General features: G+C 63.5%; 2 protein-coding genes across 3 annotated transcripts; both read left to right on the top strand.

Annotated features, from left to right (window-relative positions):
- Window positions 1-415: 415 nt before the first annotated feature.
- Window positions 416-6692, top strand: LOC101521181 (tRNA (guanine(26)-N(2))-dimethyltransferase). 2 transcript variants are annotated; one of them, XM_058659502.1, is made up of 17 exons: window positions 416-519; window positions 750-929; window positions 1017-1072; window positions 1552-1694; window positions 1810-1997; window positions 3582-3697; window positions 3803-3915; window positions 4313-4461; window positions 4589-4675; window positions 4771-4840; window positions 4936-5070; window positions 5154-5239; window positions 5360-5468; window positions 5546-5622; window positions 6031-6150; window positions 6285-6414; window positions 6514-6692. In XM_058659502.1, the coding sequence occupies exons 2-17, from the start codon at window positions 799-801 to the stop codon at window positions 6661-6663; spliced, it is 1860 nt and encodes a 619-aa protein (XP_058515485.1). In that variant the 5' UTR covers window positions 416-519; window positions 750-798; the 3' UTR covers window positions 6664-6692. The 2 variants fall into 2 exon arrangements, with proteins under 2 accessions (XP_058515485.1, XP_058515484.1); XM_058659501.1 differs by having other exon boundaries at window positions 427-519; window positions 673-929.
- Window positions 6693-8232: 1540 nt separating this feature from the next.
- LOC101517599 (LYL1 basic helix-loop-helix family member) lies at window positions 8233-10662 on the top strand. Its single transcript, XM_004595575.2, has 4 exons — window positions 8233-8363; window positions 9017-9413; window positions 9503-9594; window positions 10194-10662. The coding sequence occupies exons 2-4, from the start codon at window positions 9040-9042 to the stop codon at window positions 10592-10594; spliced, it is 867 nt and encodes a 288-aa protein (XP_004595632.2). The 5' UTR covers window positions 8233-8363; window positions 9017-9039; the 3' UTR covers window positions 10595-10662.
- Window positions 10663-11271: the final 609 nt, after the last annotated feature.

Here is an 11271-nt window from a genome sequence, read left to right as displayed (position 1 = left end):
TCCTCGCTGCTCCCGCACCCGCGGTGGGAACTTCCTAAGCTCTCATTCATCCAAGACACTGTGTCTTTCCGTCTTGGTTCTGCGTCGGGGAACCGCACATTCTTAGTAAACAGCTCGAAAGGGGAGGCCCAGAGAGTTAAGTCATTGGCCACCACCCATCTAGGACCTGCGGTGACACTGGGATTCGAACCCACTACATCTGATGTCTAAGTGACTCCCCGAGGCTCTGGGCAGCACCCGGCACACACGGGACGGGCAGCAGCTGTCGGGGGCTCCGCGATCGCCCCTGTGCCCGTCTGGAACCCGCTCTCACGCCCGGGAAGCATCCGTGTTAACTAAGGGACCCGCACCGAACACATTGGACTACAAAGCCGCTTGACCCCGGCTGCCCACCGTAGGCCGCCTCGCGGATTGGCTAAACCCGATCATGTGACTCGCCCTCCCACCGAGCCAACATGGCGGCGCCCAGGTCCTAATCTGAGGAACGTGGATCGACTCGAAGTCGGTTTCTCTGCGCGGGTGAGGAGGGCGGGGAAGGATCGGGACGGAGGACGGACCCTGTTTGGGCTTCTGCCTCCGCGGGGACCGTCGTCCCGTACTTTCCCGAAGCGCAGGCCGCCTCCCGTCCCCAAAGGCCGCTGACTCTGTACCTCTCCCGCTCCCTCCGATCAGGCTGGGCGTCCGATGTCCCATGGGAGGCTCGTCCGCCAGCTAAGCCTCGCTCTCTTTTCGGTTCGTCGCCTCTGTAGAGCCCGCTTCTGGGAGGGGCGTCCCCCTCAGGGACCGCGGGATCCCGCGATGGATGACGGTCCCCAGCCCTGCCCCCAGGCCCAGGAAACCATCGTCACCGAGGGTACCGCCAGGATCGCCTTCCCCAGCGCCAACGAGGTCTTCTACAACCCTGTCCAGGAGTTCAACCGGGACCTGACGTGAGCGGGTGGGGGGTCGCAGGGCGGATGGTGGGGGGAGTGGGGGGGCTGGGAGGGGCCCTGAGCTCACCCTCCATCTCCTGCCAGGTGTGCGGTGATCACCGAGTTCGCCCGCCTTCAGCTTCGGGCCAAAGGAATCCAGAGTGAGTCCAGTCCAGACTCCTGGGAGAGGTCACATAAGGAGGCTGTCACACCCCAAGCCTCCCCTCCCCATCCCTGTCCCCGCCCAGGACACTTTAGGAAGTAAAGCTTATTTGTTTATACTTGAAAGATAGTGTTTCAGAGAGAGATCACCTGTCTGCTGGTTCCGTAAATGCCAGCAGTGGCCATTGCTGAGCCGATGCGAAGCCAAGAGCTTCTTCCAGGTCTCCCAAGCGGGTGCAGGGTCCCAAGGCTTTGGGCCGTCCTCCGCTGCTTTCCCAGGCCACAGGCAGGGAGCTGAATGGGAAGTGGGGCAGCCAGGACGTGACCCAGCACCCATATTGGATGCTAGTAGAGCAGGCAGAGGATTAGCTTGCTACACCACCGCACTGTCCCCTGTGAGATTTCTCCAGGTCGGGTGGGAATAGGAGCAGGAATAGGGCTTGGAGAGTCCTTCACTGGTGCCTTTGGGTGATGACAGTCAAGGTGCCAGGTGAGAAGGACCTGCAGGAGGTAGTTGTCGACTTGTCAGAGCCAGAGGAGGGACAGGCTGAATTGAAAGACAGGGAAGATTCGGCGCCAGGTGGCCAGCCTCGGACAGCTGTTGTGGGGGAGATCTGTGAGGTACGTCCAAGCACCCTGGAACCCAAAGGGGATGGGGGTGGGGAGGCCCTCTCTGGGACCTAGATGAGACCCAAGACCAGCTTATGTCCATGGAGCCATCGGCTTCCTTCCACAGGGAGGCCTGCGGGTACTCGAGGGGCTTGCAGCTTCCGGCCTCCGCTCCATCCGCTTCGCCCGCGAGGTGCCTGGGCTCCACTGTGTGGTCGCCAATGACGCTTCAGCCCGGGCTGTGGAGCTCATACGCCGCAACGTGCAGCTTAACGATGTGGCCCACCTGGTACAACCCAGCCACGCTGATGCCCGGTAGGTCGTGGGGAGCAGGGGTGGCCAAGCAGCTAGGACATCTGCTCTAGAATTGAGTGGACCTCTGCGAGGGTCTGCTCTGTGGTCCCAGGCCCGTGTTCTTGTCTGTTCAGTAATCAGATTCTCTCCTGTGATGGGAGACAGAGAGCTGGGGGAGAGAGAGAGACAGGAAATCTTCCACCTGCTGGTTCCCTCCCTCAAACATCTATAATGACTAGGCTGAAGCCAGGAGCTCCATCTGGGTCTCCCCACATGGATCCAGGGGCCCAAGCCCTCGGGCCATCCTCTACTGCTTTTCCAAGCACTTGAATAGGGAGCTGGACCTGCAGTGAGGCAGCCAGGATAGACCGGGTGCTAGACGGGGGGACGCAGGCTGGACTTGAACCAGCCCAGCCACAACACTCGCCCCTGGAGACACATGCTGGGAGGTGTGTCTGTCATCAATTTCAGCATTGTGCAAGCATCATTATGGATGAAGATAGTGCTCACGTGGGTATGCAGAAGGGTCTCGGTGGGACCAGCATGGAGGTCGTGTGTGCAGGGCACTGTTGACGCAAGTGTGGTTGGACGAGTGTGCTGGACTGTACCATTCATTACACTCTCCACTGTAGACTTTAACATGATGTATTTATTTTTATTGGCAAGTCAGATCTACAAAGAGAAGGGAAGAAAATACACAGAGAAAAATCCTCCTCCTCCTGACCCACTCCCCAAGGGGCCGCAACGGCCGGAGCTGAGCAGATCTGAAGCCAGGAGCCTCCTTCGAGGTCTCCCATGCAGGGTCCCAAGGCCGTCTTCTACTGCTTTCCCAGGCCACAGGCAGGGAGCTGGATGGGAAGTAGAGCAACCAGAATACTAACTGGTGCGTATATGGGATCCTGGCATGTGTAAGGCAAAGAAGGGTTAAAAAAAAAAAAGGTTTTGGTTTAGTAAGCGAAGCAGCCCCTGCATCCCATAGGGACGCCGGTTCAAGTCCCAGCTTCTTCACTTTCCATCCAACTCCTAGGAAAGCAGCAGAAGATGACCCAAGTGCTTGGGACCCTGCGCCTGCGTGGGAGAACCAAATGGAGTTCCTGGCTCCTGGCTTGAGCCTGGCCACTGTGGCCATTTAGGGAGTGAACCCACAGATAGAAGGTCTCTCTGTCTTTGTAAGCGACCTTCATTCAACAAGTAAAAAAAGCCCTTCCTGCATGCTACCTCCTCTGTAGGAAACTGCAAACTGCTGATACAATGTAAATGTTCTCCAAGCAGTTACCTTCAGTGTTTCGGGGGAAAAGGAGGAAGTGGGACTCTGCGCATGCCCAGTGCTGCTGTACTGTTTGGCCCACACTGACCCGTTCAGCAGACGACACGCATGGGTTGGCTGGAGGGGGCCGACTGTTTACCCTGTGTCCACACCAGCTGTTGTCAGTGTCATTGCTACAGACAGGTAGACTGAGGCCCACCCCTAGTCACCAGCCCTTGCACTTAACCAGCAGAGCCAGGACCCGAACTTGGGCAGCTGACCACTTGGCGGGGCCAGAGCAGTGCAGGAAGCTAAGGACCTGGCACTCTCGTCCCCTTCCCTCATCCCCCCACCCCCAGGATGCTGATGTACCAACACCAAAGGGTCTCCGAGCGCTTTGACGTCATCGACTTGGACCCCTACGGCAGCCCAGCGGCCTTCCTGGATGCCGCAGTACAGGCTGTGAGTGAAGGAGGTGAGGCCCGGCTGTGAGTGAAGGAGGTGAGGCCGGGCTGTGCCTGCGCCCCGGGCCTGTGTCCCCTCCCTCCTGGTGCCTCACCACCTGGCCCGCCCTCCACAGGGCTGCTGTGTGTGACCTGCACGGACATGGCGGTGCTGGCGGGCAACAGTGGGGAGACCTGCTACAGCAAGTATGGGGCCATGGCCCTCAAGAGCCGGGCCTGCCACGAGATGGTAAGGGGGCGCCCCCGCTGTGCCCCCACAGCACCCACCTCCCCTTCCAGGACACCCGCCCCAGGCCTGCTCAGCCTCCCCCATGTGGCCGAATGCAGTTCCCCCCCATCAGAGATGCTTGGTCACTGGGATGTTTTGAAAGGCCTGGGATGCGATGTCTAGCTTGGCTGGGGTCGGGCTCCAGGCCTCCACGCTTGCATCTGCACAGTGGACATGCGCCTGCCAGTTACCTGGGACGGCATGGCCTCTCTACCTGTGTGGGCAGCTCCCAACCGTTCTCCCTTCTTACAAGGGGTAGTGTGGGGGGCCTGGGGGGTATCTATCCCCTACCCCAAGGTCCACTGAAGTGGTTTCCATCCTCTGATCACTCAGTGACCCTCCCCGTCCACTCCCGCAGGCCCTGAGGATCGTCCTGCACAGCCTGGACCTCCGGGCCAACTGCTACCAGCGCTACGTGGTACCCCTGCTCAGCATAAGTGCCGACTTCTACATACGCGTGTTCGTGCGTATCTTCACCGGCCAGGCCAAGGTCAAAGCCTCGGCCAGGTCAGCCTGGGCAGTGGGCGAGGAGGGGACGGCAGGCCTGGCTGCTAGGAGCATTAGCTGGTTGGGGCAGGAGAGTCACACTGCTCCTGCGACCGCCCCTCACCTCCCCCCTTCACTCCCACCCCAGCAAGCAGGCCCTGGTGTTCCAGTGCGTGGGCTGCGGGGCCTTCCACCTTCAGCGCCTCGGCAAAGCTACAGGAGCCGCTGGTGGCCGGTAAGGCCTGGCACGCCAGGCAGGGAAGCCATGGGGAGCCAGAGCCCACCAGAGCCACCTCCGTCGCTCCTCACTGTCCTCTTTCCTCCTTCTAGGGTCAAGTTCTCTGCAGCCTGCGGGCCCCCCGTGTCCCCCGAGTGTGAGCACTGTGGACAGAAATACCAGGTAGGCAGGGCTGGGTCAGGGGAAGGAAGGTGGCAGGGAGGGGCCAGCGTGAGCAGTCTCCCCCCACACACACACACTCTGTGTCCCACCTGCAGCTCGGGGGCCCTCTCTGGGCAGAGCCCATCCACGACTTGGAGTTCGTGAGTCGTGTCCTGGAAGCTGTGAGCGCCAACCCGGGCCGCTTCCACACTTCGGAGCGCATCCAGGGCGTCCTGAGTGTGGTCAGCGAGGTGAGGGCTGACCCAGTCCAGGGCACACCCCGGCCCCGCCCAGGTCGTAGCCACGCCCAGCCTCTGGCCCCGCCCCTCCACAGGAGCTCCCGGACATGCCTCTGTACTACACGCTGGACCAGCTGAGCAGCACGATCCACTGTAGCACGCCCAGCCTCCTGCAGCTGCGGTGAGGGCCCCCCACACCCCCGGGGGCCCGCAGGGTGGGCGTCCACCCTCAGGGAGGCGGCCCGCAGGGTGGGCGTCGGCCACGCACAGGCAGCTTTCCCCTCTCCTCCCACCCCCCTAGGTCCGCCCTCCTCCACGCTGGCTTCCGGGTCTCCCTGTCCCACGCGTGTAAGAACGCTGTGAAGACGGACGCTCCAGCCACAGCCCTCTGGGACATCATGCGCTGCTGGGTGAGGGCCGGTCCCCAGGAGGCAAAGGAGGAGATGGCTCCTTACCACAAACCCTGACCCCTAACCTCTGCCCCCAGGAGAAGGGGTGCCCTGTGAAACGGGAGCGGTTGTCGGAGACCAGCCCTGCTTGGCGCATCCTCAGCTTAGAACCCAAGTATGAACATGCGGGGAGGCCTTGGGTGCAGAAGCCCACCCACCTAGCCCTGACGGCCCCGAGGAGACCTGAGTCGGGTCCCCCACTGGGCACGGTCCTGCCTGCAGGCCTTCACACCTGCCAGCTCCCCACCCCTCCTACCCCTCCTGCCTCTTCTGGGAAGCCTGCCTAGATTTCCTCCCAAATGCACGGACCCCCTCAAGCACACCTCCCCCTCAGATACCCCTGATGGAATCCGTCCACTCCTAACTTAGACCCTGCTGCCTGCCCAGGGCCAGGGGGAGGGAGGGGATCCCGCGACATGGGCTCATTGTGGGGGTAGGGTAGGAGGTAGGCATGCGTGCCTGGTGTGTGTGTGGTGGGGGGACAGATCCTGCCCCCTCACCCTCCCAACCCCACCCGGCCTAGGCTTCAGGCTAACTTCACTGTCCGGGAAGACGCCAACCCCAGCTCCCGCCAGCGGGGACTCAAGCGCTTCCAGGCCAACCCAGAGGCCAACTGGGGTCCCCGGCCCCGCGCCCGGCCAGGGTGAGCAGCCTGCCCCTGCCATGGGTGTGGGGGGTGGGGAAGGAGAGGGGGTGGCTGGGCTGGGGCCAGGCGGCAGGGGCTCTGTGTGGCTGGGCAGTGAAGGCCACCGGCCAGGGGTCGCCCTCTTGGCACAGGGGCAAGGCAGCAGGTGAAGCCATGGAGGAGAAAAGACGGCTGTGCCAGAACAAGCGCAAGGAGCTAGCCGAGGACCCAGCGCAGCGCGCCGCCCGCCTCAAGACTTTCCCTTGCAAGAGGTTTAAGGAGGTGAGGCCTGTCCTCCCACTCCCTCTTTCCCACACCCCTGGGCAGCGGGGCTGGGCAGATGCACCCACCTGTATCATCCATCCACCGTCTTCCCTCCAGGGCACCTGTTCACGCGGGGACCAGTGCTGCTACTCTCACAGCCCCCCAGATTCTGGAGCTGCCGCTGATGCCACCCCCCAGGACTATCCAGAAACCCCCAACCATGATCCCCCTGGGGCTGGGGCAGCCATGGGGCTGGGGGTCAGCTGAGCTGATAATAAAAGAGATGTCACCACCTCCAGGCTGGCCGCTGTGCTGCATTGCTCTGATTGGGGGAGGTTGCCGAGGTTGCACAGCCTCGGCAGGGCAGGGGGGCGCTCCTGTCCTGCCTGGGGGACCATCCGACCGGCCCCCTCCCCGTGCTGGGCCACCCTGGCCAGGGCCAGCGCCTGTAGTTCTCAGCATGACCACCAGGCGGCAGTCGAGGGACTGCCCACGGGCTGGACGTGCCCGCCACCCAGTGTCCTGCCCCCAAACTGGACGTGCCCGCCACCCAGTGTCCTGCCTCCGAACTGGACGTGCCCACCACCCTGTGTCCTGTTCCACACGGTGGACATGCACTCCACCTGGTGCCCTGCCCCACGAGCTGAATGTGCCCTCCACCCAGTGCCCTGCCCCACCACCTGGCATCCTACCCTATAGCCCTAGCCGGGCACGCGCACGGGCACGCACGCGTATGCACCGCCTGCCTGGATTCTGCAGCCCTGCCCTCCCTGGGGACGGCAGCAGCGGAAGCCAGACCGGAACCAGGCGCCCTGGGTATCCGGCTGTGGACCAGGTGCTTCCTGTCCTGCAACCCATGGCGGAGACCAAGCCGCCTCCTGCCTCTCCAGGGGGGACAGACAGAACCCCTGGCCTGCTGGGTGGGCCACGTGCACGCCTCCACCTGTAATAAGAGTGTGATCCCAGTGAGGGGGGTCCCAGAGCCTCCTACATCCACACATATGGCTGTCCCCAATACTACAGGCCACCAGGTTCAGCCCCCCATCCCCTGGGGCAGTGCGATGGAGGAGGGGGTGTCCCAGGCCTCCCGCAGGACACCTGCACCCACCTCCCATTCATGAAGTGGCCCTGCGCTGTGGGGTGAAAGCCAAGGGGACCACCAAGCTGGGGGTGAGGGGCTGTGATCCTAGGGACTAGGAAAGCCCACCCAGCAACTTGTCCAAGGCTGGACACCCAAGACCGTGCTGCACAAATCATTTGCCTGCTTGGGTGCCCCACTCATTGCAAGATGGGGGAGGGGAGGAGGCTGGAGGCCAGCAAAAAGAGGAACCAGGCTGGGGGAGGTGGGTGCCCCTGGGTCACGGGGCGCCCAGCATGGCGGGAAAGGACCCCTCCCCACCCTCATCAGCAGAGACTCCCCAAAGCAGGCGACAGCCTCTGCCTCAGTTTACCCCCCCTTGTGCATCCGAGTGTCGGCCGGGCGGGGGGTGTTGGCGCTGCAGGGAGCGGAAGGCAAGGCTGTGAGGGATGCCGGCCCCGCATGCCCACGGACATTCCCACCCATCGGCTTCCTCCGGAGCCAGCCCGGCTCCTTATCAGGCGCAGCCAGGCCAGCAGGCCCTTATCTGCCCCCACCCTGCATCCTCTGGCCTCCGGGCTCAGGGGCTGAGAGGGAGGAAACCCGGCGGCCACTGCAGCAGGCAGAGGGGGCGGGCAGAGGGCGGGCCGGGCCTGGCCAGGCAAGGCCCTTCACTTTCCCTTGGGGGGAATCCACGCTGACAACGCAGCAGGCAGCAGCCGCTGCTCCCAGAAGGAGGTGCAGCGGGGCCTTGGGCTGGGCGTGGGGGTTGGGGTGGGCCCGGCCCTGTCGGGGCGGCCCTCTGCAGCTGGAAACCCCATCTTGGCCCAAGCTACATCCCTGATCGAGCAGCGGCCTTGGGACACTCCACAGCAGGACCTGCGCTGGGGTAAGAGAGGGGCGTCTGCCTGTGCTAGCATTCTGTTCCACCCTCCTTCACTCATTCATTCATTCACCCATGCATTCACCAGCAAGGAGCGGGCACTTAAATAAGGGGTCCAGCTGGGCAGACAGGACCCCAGCCCCACACCTCCCAGGGTGGACACCCCACCAGGATATCGGCCCCAAGAGTGTGGGGGGGAGAGGGGAGGGAAGGCAATACTACGGTGGACCATTCTCAGAGCCAGAGGGAGGAGGCAGGTTGAAAGGGATTTTCCCGGGATCAGAGTATCAGTAGAGAGAGGTGGGGGACATTTTCTGCAGGGGTTGGGGGATCACTGTTTGGGGGGCTGGCTGGCTCTCAGAACAGCCAAGCATTTCGGGGTCATTCCTGAGGTCTGCAGGGTCAACCAGGGCCCCCAGGGGACAGTGAAGAGTGAGGTCACATGGCCACCATGTTGGGCCGTCAGTGAAATCTGAGGGGCGGGGGGGGGGTGCTGGTCCCTACTCCGGGCTGCAGGTGGAAAGATTTGCCCCATGGCTGGGTGACCAAGCCTCTCAGGGGGCACCTCCCTGCCCGCTGTCCTCCAAGCAACAGCAGGTGGGTGCTGGGGGGTGCACCTCCTCCCTCCCCCTCGCAGTGGTTTTCTCCCCTCCCTGCAGGTGCACACCCTGCCTCCGGGTCCATGTGCCCGCCCCAGGCCCAGGCGGAGGTGGGCCCCACCATGACCGAGAAGGCACAGATAATGGCATGTGCCCCCAGCCCGGAGGCGCCCAGCCTGCCCCCCAAGAACCCCTCTCCTGGGCCCCTGCAGGCAACAGTGGTGGAGGAGGGGGGCCACCGAGACCCCTGCTCATCCCCCAGGCTGCCCCCTGGCGTGCCTGTCATCAGCCTAGGTCACACTAGGCCCCCGCCGCCACCACTGCCGCTGCCGCCAGGGGCAGCCATGCCCCCCACGGAACTAAGCGCCTTCCCACTGCCCCTGCTACAGCTCTCCACCCTGGGCGCGGCCCCTCCTGCCCTGTCCCTGCATTACCACCCTCATCCCTTCCTTAACAGGTCAGTGCCCTGGGGTGGGGGTGCGGGACTTGAGGGGATCAGGGTGCACCGGGGCCCACGAGGCGTGAGTGACCCCCAACTGCTTACAGCGTCTACATTGGGCCGGCAGGAGCATTCACTCTGTTGCCCAACAGCAGGCTGAAGCGGAGACCCAGCCACGGTGAGCTGGACCTGGCAGACGGTGAGTGTGGCGGGCATACCTGTGTGGGTGTGTGGGTGGGGGGAAGGTACCGTAAGCCTCCCCACACCTGCCATACACGTGTGTGCCCTGCACAGAGAACAGACCCACGTGCAGATGTCCAAGTGACACACAGCTAGCAGCACACATTGAGGTCAGCCTGACCCCTGGACAGGGAAGGGGAGTAGCGGCCAGGAAGTCGCAGGTGGGCAGGCCAGGGACTTAACATGACTGGGTTGGGGGGTGCACAGAACAGCCCGTCTCAGGACCAAAGTCACTCCTGAGACCACCAACACCCCCAGCACCAGCCCACGGCCCAAGTCACAGCCCACCACAGTGCAGTGGTGACAGACCACGAGGGCCACACGCAGCCACATCCCCCTAGTGGTTCAGGGTCAACGCCAGAGGCAGAGGCGACAGGTGGGCAGTCCATGTGGATCCCGTGGGCTGGAGTGGAGTCCGCAGCGCACTGCTAGCGATTGTTACTGGGGGTCCCCACCCCAAAGAGCCGGGTACCTGTCCCCAATGCAGGCGGAGCCCTCCACCCCTCCTCTCCAGCACACAAACGGTGCTAAGATCCCTCCCGCCCCTCCTGTCCGCAGGGCACCAGCCCCACAAGGTGGCCCGGCGGGTGTTCACCAACAGCCGGGAGCGCTGGCGACAGCAGAACGTGAACGGCGCCTTTGCTGAGCTCAGGAAGCTCCTGCCCACTCACCCGCCCGACCGGAAGCTGAGCAAGAACGAGGTGCTCCGCCTGGCCATGAAATACATTGGCTTCCTGGTGCGGCTGCTGCGCGACCAGGCGGCTTCTCTGGCGGCCGCCCCGTCCGGGCCCCGCAAACGGGCTGCGCCTCGAGGAGGCTCGGGACGCAGAGCGGAGGAGGTCACGGTGGTGGCTGCGCGCACGCAGCCCGCGCCCCCCGCGGACCTCGACGACAGCCCCGGTGCGGGAGCCCGGGCCATCAAGATGGAACAGGCGGCTCTGAGTCCGGAGGTGCGGTGACCCTGCGGGGCCGGCGGCAGCTCTGAGCCTGTGGGCACCACCGGGACAAGGGGGAGGAACCCAGCCCGAGGACGGCCGTCGAGCCTAGGGCCAAAGATGCGCTGCACATGCTCAGCAACGCACACCTCCCCTCCCCGCAATAGACAGAAGGGGGCAGGTGAGGACGTCCCTCCACTGGGAGTTGGGGGCGGGGGTCCTGGATGGCTCCGCCCCCGCCCCTGCAGACTCAAAATTACCCACTGCGCGCTGGAAGTGTCCCCGTCTCAACACGGCAGAGCAATCGTTGGACCTAAGTGGTACTTCTCTTTTCTCCCCCACCCCACCCGGAGCTGGGGTCTTCGGGGAGGGGGACGCAGGGCCGAGGAGGGGGTGCGCCCTCCCGTTCGCCCCCAAGGGTGAACGCGGGAAAGGGAAGGAACCCCCCCAACCCCGACTCCACCGGTTGCGTTAGCCAAAGATCAGACGCTGTGGTTTTTGTTTGTCTTTTATTTCTTTATTTCACATACACATTAGCCATTCAATGGAGAAGCCGGAGAAAGTCAGGCAAAGATGGTATAACAGAAGCGCAGTGACGGGGGCGGGGCGGGGCGGGAGGGAACAGAGAGGTTTGGCTGTCTAGTTGCATTCCGCTAGGACACTGAAAAACCCAGAAAACAAAACAGACAGTAAACTACCCT

Source organism: Ochotona princeps, unplaced genomic scaffold (genome assembly GCF_030435755.1).
Source record: "Ochotona princeps isolate mOchPri1 unplaced genomic scaffold, mOchPri1.hap1 HAP1_SCAFFOLD_414, whole genome shotgun sequence".
NCBI lineage: Eukaryota > Metazoa > Chordata > Mammalia > Lagomorpha > Ochotonidae > Ochotona > Ochotona princeps.
The sequence above is the reverse complement of the archived record's forward strand: the minus strand, read 5'-3'. Positions and strand labels throughout refer to the sequence as shown.